General features: G+C 37.0%; 1 protein-coding gene across 2 annotated transcripts; it reads left to right on the top strand.

Moving 5' to 3' along the window:
• The first annotated feature begins 4,763 nt into the window (after positions 1 to 4,763).
• Positions 4,764 to 17,215, top strand: LOC105034969 (pyruvate dehydrogenase E1 component subunit beta-1, mitochondrial). 2 transcript variants are annotated; one of them, XM_010910333.4, is made up of 15 exons: positions 4,764 to 4,901; positions 5,105 to 5,185; positions 5,349 to 5,426; positions 6,148 to 6,228; positions 6,304 to 6,330; positions 6,433 to 6,495; positions 6,582 to 6,668; positions 8,614 to 8,739; positions 9,790 to 9,923; positions 10,015 to 10,087; positions 10,169 to 10,234; positions 16,237 to 16,275; positions 16,359 to 16,483; positions 16,567 to 16,681; positions 16,828 to 17,215. In XM_010910333.4, the coding sequence occupies exons 2-15, from the start codon at positions 5,135 to 5,137 to the stop codon at positions 16,894 to 16,896; spliced, it is 1,134 nt and encodes a 377-aa protein (XP_010908635.1). In that variant the 5' UTR covers positions 4,764 to 4,901; positions 5,105 to 5,134; the 3' UTR covers positions 16,897 to 17,215. The 2 variants fall into 2 exon arrangements, with proteins under 2 accessions (XP_010908635.1, XP_073117160.1); XM_073261059.1 differs by lacking the exon at positions 4,764 to 4,901 and having other exon boundaries at positions 5,094 to 5,185; positions 16,828 to 17,139.
• Positions 17,216 to 17,586: the final 371 nt, after the last annotated feature.

Here is a 17,586-nt window from a genome sequence, read left to right as displayed (position 1 = left end):
CTCCTATGCATCACCTCTATGTCCGACCCTCTGCTAGCAAAGTGCTTAGAATTTCTTAATTTTCTATTGGGTGGGCTCGGAAAAAGCACTAATGATTCATCATCAAAGTTGAAGTACAAGAATCCTAACTTTTACTCCATCTTCTATCGATCCCTCAGCCACTGTCATTGACCTAATTTCAACTAATGAGTTGCCAGATTTGGTGAGAAAATTGAGAGGCTCTATTCTCTCCTATTTTATCTTTGTTTCAATGTTCCTTTGACCACTGCTGACCGTGGATATTACCGAGGTTGTCGCCTCTTCACTATCGGATGGTGTGTGGGGTCACCGGCATGAGACTTGCAGCTGGATTAGGGAAGAAGAAGGGGGAGTTCCTTGTTTCAAAGAAGAAAAGAGCCCCCTCTTCTCTATCTCCCTTCTTTCTCTCTCCTCCTCCTTTATTTCTCTCTACTCTTTCTTTACATGGTTGCAGGATCCAATGAAGGAATTTGGACTCTTGTTTTATGGATCTCAAATTGACTTCAATAAAAGATCTTGGATCGATATTGATATGATCATCTACTATATCAATCTCCTCTTTAATTTTTGTAGAACATCCATTATTGACGATGCTTATTTTGAATCTATTGAATTCTTGCTTCATGATCTATTAGTTGAGTCATCTGGATCTAATCCATTCGGATTGTCAGGTATTATTATTTAGATAGTTATATTCTTTCTCTCTCATAATTTTTCACCATGACCATATACAATCATTTTATGATTGCTTTCAGTTATCGATTTTGATTGTATATGGATGCGATCAATCAAACAAGAAGATGCTGAGCAAGGAGTTGTACCCTCTGATTTCTAAATTAAGATAAATCCCTAAATTTTTATTGATTAATTAGTTATGTAGTAGATAAGATCAAAAAATTGAGATTAAGAATGATTTGGATATTATAGTTTTGAAAATAATAATATATTATTTTTTGTATTGATACTCGATCAAAGATGTGTTGAAATTATATTGTTGATTGAATATGTTAGTTGTGGACTAGTAAAGCTTATACCAAAGTTTATCATTAGTAGAGATAAGAATTTTCAGACACTGATCATCTATGTATATAAAAACTATTTTTGTGCATTAGTGGTTTTGCTCTATATAGCTTTGATAGCTATATACTATATACTTATTTGTTAAGTATATATGATTTTGTATGAAGTTATGCATCATATATTATTGATCTAGATTTAAATAGACTTGGTACTTGTATGCATCGAATTTTGTAAAAGAGTGGTATTAAATTATAATTCTTTAACAAGCATAAATTTGAATTGTGTGATTGAATGGTGGGTTGTGATGCTCCGGACTAACATATTATTGATACCTCACCACAGACCGTGAAAATGTGATTGTGGTAGTCCGTAGGCTAGTCACTATATTGATGCCCCACCATGGATCGAAAATATAATTATGGTAGTTCAAGATGGAGTACTCATGATCCTCTAGACCAGCCACTCGTTGGTGCCCCACCATGGGCTAAAATTGTAGTTATGGTAGTTAGAGTTGAGCACTCGTAATCCTCTGAACTAACCATTGTGTTGATGCTCTACCATATACTGAAAATGTGGTTTTGATAGTTTATAGAATTAGCCATTGTATTGATGTCTTACCACGGATTGAAAATATAGTTGTGGTAGCCCAAAGTCGAGTACCTAAATATTATTGGATTTGATATACCATAATTTGAGATAAGTATTCGATGTAATTTATTGTACAAAAAGATATATTTGCTATGCATGTTTTATGATTATGATATATTATGACATAAAATTTATACGAGTAATAATCATAATTAATTTTTTTATTTATTATTATTATATTGATATTGGTGTGTGAGAATTCTTACTGAACTATAAAGCTTGCTCCTTCTTTTCTTTTCTTTTTCAAAGTTGCAGGATATATATATTTAGCTATGATTGAGATTACGGTTGAAAAGATTTATTAGATAGAGCATCATCAATATCAGTCGGATGATCGAGTTTTGTCAATTATATAAAGTTTGGTATTTGTTAATTTAGAATATATGTCATGAATTGAGACCAATAGTGTTAGATTTCGATGCTGTAAAGAAATTTTAAGATCTTGCATATTTTTTAAGACTTGTCTTACTGAGTATGCAGCTGACTCAGATATTGAGTTCGAGATATAACATCATTTATAACTTCTTGCAATAAAGAAGAATATTATTTGGATATTTTGTGCTCATGAGGATGACTATCATAGACTTGACAAGAAATGAAATTTGATTTTGCCACTTCAAAGATGACATGTGAAGTCATATCACATCGTCCAGAAAATCTCTACTATTACAATGCAAACTCCCGACAGCGGTTCCATTCCCCAAGATTGACTCCAAAATCATCACTTCATGTTTATATGGGATGATTGTTATAGAATAATTAGCTCAGTTGCTAATCTACCGTTGATCTGAAAAAGCCACCTGGTTTTCCTACTATTAATCTGAATCCTTATACTTTGGGCGTCTTTGAATCCTAATTCTTAGGGGAAAAAAAGAGTGACTCCATTCTAAAATCCTTGGATAGAAAAAGAAAATGAAAGATGATGCATGCTTCTTATCTTGCACAACCAGTACATCCAATAGAGTTCCACTCCATTAAAATCCAGAATCTTCACAATATTTTTAAAAGAACAAAAGAAATAGAAAACCTTATCTTACACACCTTGACACACCTAATAAGAAAGTTGCCGTTGAAAAATAGATAGAGATATAAAAGAAAAATAAATAGAGATAGCATCTTATTAACTTATCCCACTGTTTGCTGTGGAGTCTCTGGCATCGTATAAAGAGACGGGTATATCAAACAACTTATTGGCACAAATATGAGGACAAGGATAGACATATACACTATTGTTTGGCATTTTTATTTTCTAATAGATTAGGTTCCATTGCACAAGCACCAAGTGTTCGGTAGCAGTACCGTTCAAGCCTTCCCGTGGTTGTTGTAATGGCTTGAATTGAACGCCACACTTTACAGTTGGGTGGCGGGTTAGGTGTACCGGACAGGTCATGCATGTATGCCAAAAAAATAATATAAATAACCAAAGTGTTTCTCTCTCCACATCCCATTCATCGCTCCCTACCGTTATAGTGCCAGTGACAGGTGCCCAACCCGGCATTGGAACTTCACGGCCCGCACTGGAAGATCACCGTCTTGGCCATTGCCATCGCTCTCTGGGCACTAACCCTAACCTATGGGAATACCTGGGAGTTTGTCGCGGAGATTTGTACCTTGTGGTTCATTAACCATGGGAATCCAAATACGGTGCAACCGGGCCAGCCAAAAGATTTTGAGTCTACTTTGGGGGATGGTGACAGGATAATGTCATGACAAATATAGTGTTATTCTATCTTCACCCCTTGCACTAGAAAAGTAAAAATAAGCGGATGGGAACAATGCTGATATTTTTCAAGTGCACAGTCTATTGCCACCAAAATTTGAGCTGTGAGATCAAACGAGCACCGAGTTAGTAAGATCAAGATCCAAGTTGAAAAGATGAGTTGGAGAATGTTTGGTGGCTATGCTCAGATTGGCATTATGATTCAGGTCGGCCGTTGAGGTCAATAGTCTGACCGATTGCTGCAGTTGGTAGCTCAATTAATGTCAAGATCGTCCCCTCGGTCAGTTGTCAAGATCAAACTATGTCGAGGTCAAATTGACAAATGTATACTATATCATAATTCAAAATAGTGGTCTAGATCATGACTTAGATATATTATAAGATAAAAATATATATAATATAAAGCTTTTAAGGATGTAGGGAGTATAGAAATCAGTTAGCTTATCCAAACACAACGAAAATGTGCAAACAAACAGTCTTGTATTGTTCATTCTCTCTGGCTCATCCTTATTCTTCACTGAAATATTAGAATGCAACTAATGTTTTGGAATGCGATCCCTAGCACCTGTGATGCTCACATGGTCATCAGCCTGAATAAATTCATAATTTTAGGTGGTGTGCTTCTGATTTTTTTTTTCTTTTAACATAATAATAAATTAACTAAAATATATTTTATTTAATATGGTAATAATGATAATAATATAGAAATGATGTGCCAAAGCAAAGCTACCTACATGATATGATAGTCAACATTTTGGCTATAACATTTGAAAATATAAAACAACTTTAATTCATTCTATGCTTACAAGAATAGGTAATGGATAAGTTTTTATAACATATTTGGCTAATATTTTGTCGAAAATTGACAAGTGTGTTTTGTTCCTAGCGAGGAGGAACAGAGAAACAATAATAAATGAAGGCCTTTTAATAAGAATAGTTCGCATCAACCTTGCTTTGAAATAATTAGCATGGGTTAGAAAAGGAAAAAGATTAGAGCAACTATTCTTTCTTTATGCTTATTTTTTATAAAAATAATATTACAGTCGGATGCTTATTCCAAGCTTTATATCTGTTTCATTTTCAATTTCCAAACCAAATATTCTCTTTTTTAAAAAAAAAAAATCTTAAGCAATAGGCATCATTCTCCAAGTAACATCATGCTGGCCAAGGTGAAAACCCTAAATCATGTCTACCAGAAAAGAGTATTTTGAAATAAATCAACTATACCTAAAGTAATAGGTGACGTCAAATGTGATTGCAGGAATAATCTGAAAACAATAAAAAAATAATATCAAATAGCCCCTTAGAAGGCATCGTCTTCACCGTTCAGTGAAAGGAAGGGCCGGGGTTTATTTGTAATATCGGATCTGCTTGCAATGCCTTATTTGTAAAAACGGCAAAAAGATAAATATCTACAGGCTTTCCATTTCCTTCATCTCGAGCGGTCGAGCCCCACTGCTCTTCTGTCCCCTCTCTCTCTCTCTCTAATTTCTAGGTTTTTCGTCCGCTCCCTCTTTCTTCTTTCCGTTTTGAATCTATGATTTGTTTATATTTTTATTCATTTGCTTAATAATGTTAAATTTCAAGTGGAAAGATGGAGATTTTAAATCATACCTCTATTTTTTCTTCCCAATTATTCTTGCTTGTTCTTTGTGTTGATTGGCTATTGATGGTTTTTCATGGTCCAACGAATCTCAGGTTTCTGCTCGTTCGATAATTGATAGGAGGATGTGGGGAGTCGCGAGGCAAAAGGTCGGATTTGGAAGCTTCTCTTCCCCGGTAAAGGGACGGATTTTTTTTTTTTTATTGTTTATTGGATTTTTTTTGGGAACTTTGCCGTGTTCTTGATGTTTTGGTGTTGGACTGTTGGCGTTAGCCTCTGCTCTTATGGACTTTTTGGTGGATTTTTTTGTGCTTTTTTGTCCTTTATTTTTTTTTGTAGATTTTAGGGCAGGTGTTGCAGAGGATTCGGCCTCTGGGTTCCATCTTGCCAAAGAACTACTCCAGTGCACCAAAAGAGGTATTATAAAATATGTATTGCTATTTGAAAAATAATTGTAGTATTTCAGCATGTTGCTGCTCGATCATGCCTTTAGTAGTTTGTCAAAATATTTCTCTGTGTTAAAAGAAGTTTTTATGGTGATTATATGCTCTATTTATAGAAAAACGAAAATCATATAATATTTTGTCGCTTGTTGTGTTGATATCCATGGTTTGTGGTTTTAAATTTTAGTATATACCTTCCAGTTTCCTTTCTGTGATTTGTATTCTGAGGACGTGCTTGCTTTCGGTTACTTTTTGGTTCTCTTGATCAAATCCAATACATTGTCTTTAGTGAGAATTATTATTTTGTTTACAATGTGGCGGGCGTTGGTGCAATGATAAACTTGCTCTATCGTAACCTGGGGGTTACAGGTTCAAAACAATGGAAACAGCCTCTTGGCACATGGGTTAAGGCAGCATACATCTGACACTCCCCAAACCCCGGCAATGGCAAGTGCCTCGTGCATTGCAATGCCCTTTTTCTGTCATGTTTATGGTGCTTGCTGATCAAAGAAAAATGTCCAATTCATTTGGAAGATGTGGAATCTTATACGTTCTTGTGTTGTCTTCTTGTTCTATATCTACTCAAATCTCTGTTTTGATAGATTTTTTTTTTAAATTTTTTTTCTCTATTTTTAATCTTTGTTTGGAGTGAGAGAGTGTTGAACCTAAATTCATGGCATCTCTTTATCTCACAGATGACAGTGCGTGAAGCTCTGAACTCTGCACTTGATGAGGAGATGTCTGCGGATCCTAAAGTATTCTTGATGGGTGAAGAGGTAATACTGGGGTATGCATGCCTTTTGAACCATACTTTGTTCATACTTATTCTAATAAAAATTTTGACTTTGCAGGTGGGGGAGTATCAGGGTGCTTACAAGGTAAAAAACCTTTGTAAAATTTGAAAGCTTGCTCTGTCTGTTGTGTACATGATTACTCATTTTCTACCAATACAAATACAACCTTCAATTCTCATCTTGTAGATTTCCAAGGGTCTGCTTGAGAAGTATGGTCCTGAGAGAGTTCTTGATACTCCAATTACAGAGGTTGGCTTCATATTCAAACTATCAGCAGCTTTTGTCCTCGTGGTTTTGTCAGTCTGGTTCCTGCATCATTGGTTGTATTGTTGCAGGCTGGTTTTACTGGTATTGGAGTTGGTGCAGCTTACTATGGTCTTCGGCCTATTGTAGAATTTATGACATTCAACTTCTCCATGCAGGTTAGAGTTTTCTTATTTTTTGTGCAGTCTTACATTTAATTGTTTTATTCAATTATTTGCTTTTTCATGAAGTGCAACTTATTTTGGAACAAGGCCTGTGGATGATTTTTGTAGAGTTAATAAGTTGCCTGATCTAGATCCAACACATCCATCCATTATTAATCAGACCTGAATATAGAAGTGAAAGGTGACTCGGGTAATTGGCTTTTGCTGAAATTATCAGTTACATTTTAATCAGCTTATGGTTGTTCAAACAAATGTTAATAATGTGGATTGGTTTGATTACATAAATGGGTCTAATGTTTTGACATTGACCTAACCTGCAAGGAGACCAACTCACTGCAGCCAATTTTGAAGTGTTATTGGCTTTCATGGCCGGCATAAATTGTTATTCATGGTGCAAATAGTGTTTTATTTACCTGAGAAATCATATGACTTAAATAGAGCATAAAGTATGCAGTGCCACTCATGAAATGCCTTTTCAGCACATCTGCTCATGCAGTCGATGTGGGTTTGCATGTGCATGCATGTTACATGTGCCTCAGCATGATTAAGTCGTGTATAATTATTTACAGTCCAGATGATTAAGTATGCATGATTAAACTGCCTCCTATAAGCTGAAATGGCTTCTAGTAGTGTTTGATGGAATGAAATAAAGAGAAGAACTGCAGGCATAGAACAGAGTGCAGAATTTTAATAAATCTCGCAATTAATCCGAACAATTATGCTTCCTTCTTGTTTCTGGTGGAGAAATGGTTAACTGAATGTTGAAATCAGTAAATATATGAAAAAAGGTCACTGCAAACCAGCCCAAGAGATAAGAGATATCTAAAAATCGAATAACCAGACCTGTGAAACTTATGCATGGAAGTATTTTCATGAAGTTTACATTTTCACCATAGGACAATGGCTTGTGCTCTACATAATTAAATTTTGATGAAGTTTCCAGCTTTGAACTGAATGGTGTATTGCAGATCGTACATCAGCAAACATTCTGACCTATCTAATTTGTGTGTATATTTGGATGTATGCTATTTGTGTCTTTGAAAATAAGGAATCAATGTTAAGGTTGAATTTGAATTCACAACCTCAAAGTACCAGCTTTCTTTCTCAAAGCATTGATGGGCCATGAAGTAGAACTCAGAAATTTTATGTATCATATTATACTTTTGCTTTCCCTATCAAAAAGAAAAAAAAGGATTAGCTGGTTAACTTTTGAATAAGATTAAATTTAACATTTTAAAACACGCATGATTCGAAAACTGATTTGTATTGGGTGTCTTTGTAGAAAAAAGTTGTATATATTTCTTCTAAAGTTTAATCCCAGTTGTGATTGTCGTTTCTGCCAGTCTTTGCTTCTAAATATTGTAGGATTTTAGTGATCACCTTGTAGTTATGTATTTGCAATTCTGGGCTGCACAGGCTTCTTTTACGAGCAACAGAAATTCTTAAGTGTCTGTTTTGGGTTCTCAAAATCTAGATCCAGGGAGTCTTATTAGCTTCTATGGATGGTGTATCCTATGGTACCACATTGTGCAATAAGAAGTTTGGTAGTATGATATCCTCAAGTCAGTCCTTGAATAGGAGAATATCTCTTTATTTGAAGTTGACCCGAATTTTATCTAGATATTTGCTGATGTTAAAGTTAGTAACTGTTAAACTGAAAATTGTCTGATTCAGTTGTTGATTTGGCTGCTCAATAGTTGGAGCTTGCACTCTAGGGTAAAAGCCTGATAAAATCCTAGAACTGGCTGCCATTCTACTAGTTACTGATTGTTGATCTTTTTTCAAAGATTAGTTGCTTCTATTGTTTTGCTTCTGTGAGTATGCAAATGGGCACCAAGTATCTTTTCATCATTGCAGACTGCTCCCTGTAGCTTATGCATGAATAGCAAAAGTTGTGCATATTCTGTGTATCTAAATTGTTAATCTGATGCATCTGCAGGCAATTGATCATATTGTTAATTCTGCTGCGAAGACAAACTACATGTCAGCAGGTCAGATATCTGTACCTATTGTTTTCAGAGGTCCAAATGGTGCTGCTGCTGGAGTTGGTGCTCAACATTCGCAGGTGCATGGCTGTTACCCTGAAATAAGATTCTTCAGCACTAAAGCTTTCCTTTGTAGTATTTAGAGAAGTTTATTGCAGTACCCCAGGCAACACCCATCCATAAACTACCTTTGTTGGAAACTGTCATAAAATTTGGTATACATTTTATGATAGTGCGGCATGTTATTGTTAGTAAATTGATGCTTTCAATGTAGAGCTATTTATCTTTCATAAGCTATCAGTTTGTGAGTGCCATGTTGATCAGGAAATCTGTAGCCATGACCGGGAAACCTTATTGCAATATGGAATCGAAATCCATATGCAGTATCTAGAATGTAAGCGGTAATCAGTTTAGGACAATTTTGATCCATGTAACTTTAGGTCTTTCTACAGTGATTCACTTGTCCCTGCACTTATTGCCTATTTTAATCTGGATACAATTTGCTTACTGTAACAGATTTTTTTTTTCTGAGATGTTGCACAATGTCGTGAATGTAATTATTTTTTCATGCTTGCTCGTTTCTTTCCTGCATGTGGATGGAAAAAGAAAGTACTCTAGATCTCATCACATGTCATTTTCGGCTTGTGTTTTTCAAACTGTGTTATCATGAATGGTATAACCAGCCTTATCTCAGCTGGTTGGCATTCTTCTCCACTTGGGAGAGGTCCAAGGTTCAAACGCTCATGGTGGCTTCCCCTTCTCAAAAGAAAAAAAAATATATTATGATGAATGGCATGGCCTATGGTTTTGGCCATGCTGGAACAGAAAGAAGGCATGGATTGTGTTAAGGAAGACCTATGAAACAGGGATGGAAGTAGTGGGAATCATTTGATAAGCTCTTTTGATATAGACCATCTTTGGTAAAATGGATTGTGGAGGTGGATTCATATAACCAGTACCTGCTACCTGTAATGGGGGTTATTGCCAATTAATATCTAGTGGTTAATCTCCTCCCATGTAAAGCATTTGTGATGTCATTATGTATTGAGATGTAGGGCCTTTTTGGATTGCTTCCAACGAATGAATAAGATAAAATATGGAGATGGTTCTCATTATGAATGAATTTTCAGTGTTATGCAGCTTGGTATGCACATGTTCCTGGTTTGAAAGTGCTAAGTCCATATTCATCTGAAGATGCTCGTGGCTTGTTAAAAGCAGCTATAAGGGACCCTGATCCTGTTGTTTTCCTTGAAAATGAACTTCTGTATGTAGCACTAGATCAAATGCCCTTCAGTTATTTGGCTTCAATATTACCTTGTCAGAACGGCTTTAAACATGTAAATGTGTATTCACAGATATGGAGAGTCATTTCCTGTTTCAGCTGAAGCTCTTGATTCCAGTTTCTGCCTTCCAATAGGGAAAGCCAAGGTATGCTTTTCTAAAGATTATTGACAGGACCTAGAGTCTGTTATTTTTTCATAACCAGCATCTGTTTTCCTTGTTTGACAGATAGAACGAGAAGGAAAGCATGTTTCTATTACCGCTTTCTCAAAAATGGTTGGTTACGCTCTGCAGGTATGTGACTACTTTTTGATATCATTAGCTGCAACTGGCCTTGCACCTTAAGTGGTTTTGCTTGTTTGCTGCTGGTGTCTGGCTGAATCAGGTTTAACTTTGGAGGGAAATGCTAGTATCTAAAACAATTTTACATGTATAAATTGATGAGTGCTCAACATCATGTTCTTATTGATGACATCAAGGTTTCACTGTTACAGACCAGCTTAGAAAACTTCTGATTGCTTAACTACTTTGTGATTGTCATTTATTTGATATAATCTGAAAATGCTTTTCGTGATTGATATATATCTATATGCTTCATATTTTTAACGGTATTCCAGTTTCAAAAGCTTCAGCTATTTACTATTTATGATTTTTCTTGTTCCTTGCTATAAGTTTAAACTTGATGGTAAAAATTATTTGATATTTGGACATTTGTAGAATAGTTAATAAAGGAGGACAAACAGGATGCATGGTTTCTTTTATTTTTTGATGGTCATTGAGGTCAAATTTACTAACACTTTTTACCTCAACTGCATCTTTTCCCCCTTCAATTATGTTTGATAATGTGCTTGTGTCTGTGCAACATGAACAACATCAGCTTCCAGCTTGTCATTCTAGGTCTTTGGTATTGTTAATCCTCTTGATTTCTGAAAGTAGGGTTTTTTTTTTTTTTTTTTTTTTTTTTTTAAGATCATGGAACCTGAACTTAAATAAATCTCTATTAACAATTAATGAGGGTTAAGTGGGAGATATTTGGCTGATGGAGATTAGGGGTATCTGAGATATTATTTCCAGTTAGGAGTCAGAAATGCTTTTTAGCAATGGCTGAAGATCAAAAGTCCATTTGAGGGGAATTACAGTGTTGACTGTAAGTTTTGAAATTCTTCTTCTTCTTCTTCTTCTTCTTCTTTATGAGCCCATGCTTAAATTATTAGAAGGCAAAAACAGATTTGGTATTATTGAAGTTGCATGATGCCTTCTAAATTATCAGTCATGGAAGCTGAGCAAAGAAGTTTTATCATTCTGCGTAAAGAGCTTATGGTTAATTATGTGATGCCTTTTTTGATTGGATGTCTTCCTGTATAATAATGTAAATTACTATATGTGAATAACATGAAATTTGTATCCATACACGGGTAGGTTTTAAGTTTTGCTGTTCAATGATGTTGAGATTGGACTTCTAAATGCTGGTTTGTATTTGATAATTGGTTGGTTGGAAAGAGACAGGATCAAAAATTCTGACAATCCCAGTTCCATCTTTTTTAAATAAAATAAAATAAAATGTAGATGGGATGATCATATTATTGTGATCTTGTCCTGGAGGTATTCTTTTATAAATTTTTATGTTATCATGAACTTTCAGAGTCTGTAATTTGGCAATTATGTATGGAAGAATGATGAAACTAGTTGAGGGTAAAGCAATGACAGTATAAAAAGAAGCATGATTTTTCCAGTAATTCTTTGATGATAGTAGATAAGGTATCATAAGTTTTCAATTTTTAACATTATTTATAATTAAGGTCATTCTAGAGGTGTTTCGCTGAGGCATATTGCCCATTCTATGGACCAAAAGCCTATAGTCTACTATTTTATAAAGGAAAACTCCTTGCACTTCTCATTGAAAACAAGCTGTCCCCACAGAAGCATTCTACTTGAGAGTAGAAAGCTCCACCATTGGACTTTTTTTTTTCTTCGGAAATTAGATATCCTGTTGTAGAAACATCTTTCCTAAACAAGACCTCCACAACAGTCCTTTTAAAAATAGATAAGTAATTGAAGTCCCTTGTCTTTAGGTAATAATCTTTCTTTAGCAAGTTCCATGAGTAGTATGACTTCATGTATAAGTATTAATTAGGAAAGCTGTTAGAGGTTTTTGCTTGAGTGAGTGATGTAGGATCGTCAGTCATTCAATTTGATCCAAATTTTGTCCATAACACTGGAATTTAAAATTCTTTATGTCACAGAGTGCTAAGTAAGGTTTTTAAGCACCACTTGCTGAGAGGGCTTGAAATTTACAAGTTGCTCAGGAAGCTTCTTAAGAAACTGATGGCAAGTGGATCACTAAAAGAATAAAAGATATTTCTTTTCACAAGGGGATTATTTTGAATTATTTTAATCATCGTAGATGTGATAAGTGTATAAAAAGAAAAATTTATAGTGTTTTTCATGCTAAAACAGTTGAGTGGCAAAATTTAATGATATCTTTGTGAAGTTGCAACATACGGTGATAAAGTAGTGTCATTTTTCCTTTCTTTCAGTCCTTTAGGATGGTGGGATGTCAATGAGGTGGTGATCATGTAGAGCTCTTAGCTAGACTTTTTTGAGATCAAGCAACCTTAACGACTGAATTTTGTAGGTCTAGACATCTGTCTCATCCCGAACATTCTCTTTGAAGTCATTTTTTCCATGCATCAGTAAGGATGATATTGCAATAGCATTTCTTGCATATTTCTTCCATAACTGCATTTCTTAATGAGTGCTTTTGTCTTTATATGATTCATGTAAAGGGGACAAGGAAATGATTACCATTTTGTGCAATTGCAAGATGGTGCAACATGTTCAAATTTATAACCTAGTATTGATTGGTCTTGGGGCTTCTCAAAACAATAATGGAATGCTGTTGAAGTGGTGGCATTTAGCAATGTCAATGGAGGAATGAGTTTCCAATGGTCATATTGATGGCAATTTCATTGGAAATTTGAAAGCAATAAGCACCCTTTTGAAAACAAGATCTTTAAAGAGGCGAAGGTTTTTAAGTATGTTTGAGAGAAGCATGGTTGTATGTGCTTGTTATTGTTGTGCCATGTAACTGCTACAAACATCGACAACCACAGCTACTCATGTGCAATTGGGCATGGGTTCTGCTTGTGTTGGCATGTGCTCATACACAATCACAAGCAGACATATATAATTTCACTGCAGAATGTTCTCTGCTCATGGTAGGATGTTGAACATTCTTGTTGGTGCATTAAATGCTGTTGTCTATATATGTTTGTTGATGGTTGGTTATTTTTGTCTTGTGGGTGCTGAGCGCATTCCACACCCCTCTAGAAGAAGTGCAATTATCATGGTAAGACCATATTTCTTCGGTGAGTATAGCACGCAATGCTTCTAGTGCTATCTCTGTTAGAGATTATGAGCAATGCTAGCTGAACCCATATTTGAGTATGGGATTATGGGACAACTATTGTGGCAATCTGACAACATTTGATGTTCTTTTTCACATGGGACTATCCGATGGGGATGAGAGCATTGAGATTGGAACGGATGTGACGAGGGAGTGGAAACAGAAGAAAGCCATTAGTTCTGACCCAAGTCCAAATTCCACCCGGTTTGGCACTCTTCACATCCACATCTTTTCCCTGAGCAGAATGAAGAGAGGAAAACTGCTTCCCTCCACTCATCTCTTTGCTCTCTGCTCCATGGTTTTTGTCGAGATCAGCTCCCCTGCCAGCAATCTTGCTACCTACCCGCCTAGTGCTTGGCATCCTACCTCCTTCCACCGTCTCTTCTTCCACACCAGTTGCTGCCCGATCTATGCCTTATGGAGGACCATGATGTCTCCTTGGGATCTAGGGCATGTGATATCAATGACAAAGGAGGGGGAATGCTTGGTGTGGACGGTGGGGAGCTGAAAGGGCTGAGGCCACTAGATATACTTGAAACAATGGGAGATTTATCCACTAAATCCAGGATTGGCTCTACAAGGCAATGGAATCCATGAGACCCGACCTTTGGTGAGATCTAGGCATGTTTCCATTCCCCATGGCCAGTCTTGGAGCTCAAGAGGCATGGATCCATGAAGGTGAGGTACTCTATAAGGTGGCTCAATGGAGGGGTTGCGAGACTCTCCACAAACAAGCCGAACCTGAGTTGGCCTGGCATCAGTGCGGGTGAGCACCCAATCAATGGTAGAAGAATGGATGGATGCGAAGGAGCTTCTCCAATATGGTGAAGGGAGGAGTCGGGTTCAAACTAATAAACCTACTTTGTCTCCACATCATCATCAGTGTGCTTAAATCTCAAAGTCTCCTTTAGTAATCCAACAGCCTAGAGCATGAAAGAACATCAAATGTTCTTTTATGCCAAGGACCCAACCCCAACCTACCTCACATAACTCATTCAGGAAAGGAAAGAAGGTTAATGTTGGAGGGGAAGAAACAACTGACCTTTCTTTGAGTTGGCTTCAAACTAATGAACCTACTCCATGTCCACATCATCATCAGTGTGCTCGAATCTCAAAGTCTCCTTTAGCAATCCAACGGCCTAGTGCACGAAAGAACATCAAATGGTCTTCTTCTCACTGAGCTGGTCTGGCACCAGAGAAGGGGACCAGCCAATCTAGGATGAATAGACGGATGTGAAGGAGAATATGTACTGACACAAAGGAACCTCTCCAATATGGTAAAGGGAGGAGTCGGATGTGAACTTCTTTTCCCAAGTTGGTCCAGCACCAGAGCAGGCGAGCACCTGATCTGGGATGATGAACGGACAGACTGAAGGAAAAGATGGACGAATGTGCTCAGCAATATGGATATATGGTGGAGGAATCAGGTCTAAACTAATAGACCTACTCTGTATTGTCATCAGCATGCCCGAATTTTAATCTCCTTTAGCAATCCAAAGGCCTAGCATGGAAAAGAACATCTGCCTTAAATAATTCATTTAGGAAAGAAGTGTAATGTTGTAAGGGAAGGAGACGGAAGCGAAGGAGCTTCTTCAATACGATGAGTGGAGTTGGGTCCAAACTAACTTCTTCATCCAAGCTGGTCCAGCATTGGAGTAGGCGAGCACCCAATCTGGGATCATGGACAAACAAATGGATGTGAAGCAGAAGAAAGACGGACTTGAAGAGGCTTCCCCAATATGGTGAAGGGAGGAGCCGGTACTTCCCTGATGAACCTACTCTGTCTCGACATCATCATCAGTGCTTCTGAGTCTCGAAGTCTTCTTTTGGGAAAGGAAGGAAGGCCAATGTTGGAAGGGAAGGAACAACAAACCTTTCTTCTCCACCTACTTTTCTTGCTGCTGAAAAAGCAAAAGCATCCTCTTTATCATCCTTGTTGAAATTATTTTCAGCATGTTAAATTTCCACCACCTTCTCCTCCTCCTCCTGCTTGTGCTAAAAAGGCAAAACCATCCTGTTTATCATCCTTGGCATTTTTTGTAGCAATGGTAAATTTTAAAGGTCCCTGTCTCTTCATCATCTTGATATAGCATTTCTGAATGGAAGGAATCCAACAACTGCAACACCACCTCTTCTTAGAAGTGAACATTAGATTTAGTTCATACCTTAGTCATAGAGCTCCACCATGTTCTCTTTCAAGTTTGTATTAGAATTCTTCCCAAAATATTCGATATAGTCGCTATGAATTTACTGATTCAGTCTGAAGGCTTTATATATTGATGCCAAGCTCCACGTAGGACAGCACTCATTTCCTTTACCAAGTTGTGGAGAAGAAGGGAAAGAGAAGCAAGAGCATGGATTGATCTGAAATTCCAGCATTACCCCTCTATTAATTTTTCAAGACGTTCAATTTGTTTTCCAAGGCATTCAGCTGGCAGGTATCATAGCTTGACATGTAGGCTGTATCATGCATCTATCCCATAAATTGTTGTGACAGCATTTTCCTGTTACTATTTCATCATCGGTTATGAAACAAGACTAGATTTTAAAGCTTTCTGAATAGAGTTAACAACCACCAAAATAGGGAGGGACCTTTGTTTGTGAAAGGTTTTAGTATGAAGGAAAATCTGTAAGTGGATGCCACAAGGGGAAAAGGATGTGAAGATGATTTTGTCCTTAAACGGACATGATTGGCAATGGCAAAACAGGAATCAAGAATACCAATGGCATGGACTGACTTTTCATGGCTCTGTATGGTACAGAATGTCTTAATTATTCATAGGACTGATTCTATTTATTGCCCACAGACTCATGCTAGCTTTTATTGTATATTTTCAAGAATTTCGTTAGTTGCTATTTGCGAATCTAACTCCTAATGGATCATGTTCAGGCTGCAGAGATACTTTCAAAGGAAGGAATTGATGCCGAGGTGAAGTCTCTTGGAAATCAAATGTTGGCTTGCTTTATCATAATCAACCCATGAGTTGCCTAGAAGGCTTTGTTTTATTGCAGGTTATAAATCTCCGTTCAATAAGGCCACTAGACAGAGCTACTATCAATGCTTCAGTTAGGAAAACCAACAGACTGGTGACTGTTGAAGAAGGTTTCCCACAGCATGGTGTAGGTGCTGAAATATGGTTAGCTTCTCCATCCCATTTGCCACAACCACCGTCCCCCCCCCCCTCTCATGCCCATCTGATTCTGAGCATTTATTGAACAGTATGTCCATTATTGAGGATAGCTTCGAGTATCTAGATGCACCAGTGGAGAGAATTGCTGGAGCTGATGTTCCTATGCCTTATGCTGCAAACCTGGAGAGGATGGCTGTTCCTCAGGTCAGCTTTTCTTACATCTTCTTGCATAAAGTTTTACAGGAATCCGTGAGAAATATTAGGTTAAACATTAAGTATAAATGACCAATTTGATATTACAGATCTCTTAGGCTCTCTCTCTCTCTCTCTCTCCGGAATTTTTCCTGTAGGTTGATGACATTGTCCGCGCAGCAAAGCGGGCATGCTACAGATCGGTCCCCATGGCTGCAGCTGCTTAGTTTGAGGGGTTCTTTTTGATGAAACCAATTTCTCCTTTTGTTTTTCCAGTTAGAGAAGATGCAGCATAAGATTTATTTGTGTTCTTTCCCTCTAGTGATCTGATTTTGTGCATAATAGAGATTGAGGTCTCCATGATGTTCTTTCCTTGCAGTTGAAAGACTGCTTGGTTCATGGCACGAAATAATTCTTTTTAAACTCGTTGGTATATCCTACTGAAACAGCTGTAGTTTAGATGTCCAAAATCATAGCTGAAACATGATCACAGGTTTAATAATGCAAATGTCGTCGGCAACTGGAGTTTTGCTTGGTTAGCCTGAAGTTACGGAACAAGTATACTGTGGTTTTGATACTTTTATTTTCTGAGGGATGTCTGTTTGAACTGCATATGTTGTTGTGGTTGGTGTTTAATTCTCAACGAAACTTGTGTTGTGCCTAAATTGCCTGCTACTTGAGGCAATGAGCTGCTGAACAATATGTAGGTCTTGTTGTTCCGAGGATCTTAATTGCTTAGGAGTATCATATGAAGCATCATGTTGTAATTTGTTATTACCTTTTTCTTCTGTGTGTTTTTGGTCGTTGTTCAGAGAAATAAGATTATGCATTTTGATTTTCAGAACTGAGAGGGACCCGTCGTAGATGGGTTGCCTTTTTTTTGATGGAGATATTTTAATTGGATGAGGGGAAAAGTA

The sequence above is a fragment of the Elaeis guineensis genome, chromosome 7, assembly GCF_000442705.2.
Source record: "Elaeis guineensis isolate ETL-2024a chromosome 7, EG11, whole genome shotgun sequence".
Classification (NCBI taxonomy): Eukaryota; Viridiplantae; Streptophyta; class Magnoliopsida; order Arecales; family Arecaceae; genus Elaeis; species Elaeis guineensis.
This window is presented reverse-complemented; position numbering and strand designations above follow the sequence as displayed.

Excerpts from the sequence above, each read along its gene's own strand:
- LOC105034969 (XM_010910333.4), top strand. The coding sequence starts at position 5,135 with ATGTGGGGAGTCGCGAGGCAAAAGGTCGGATTTGGAAGCTTCTCTTCC. Across the intron at positions 5,427-6,147 it reads ACTCCAGTGCACCAAAAGAG|ATGACAGTGCGTGAAGCTCT; the intron begins GTATTATAAAAT and ends TTTATCTCACAG. Across the intron at positions 6,669-8,613 it reads CATTCAACTTCTCCATGCAG|GCAATTGATCATATTGTTAA; the intron begins GTTAGAGTTTTC and ends ATGCATCTGCAG.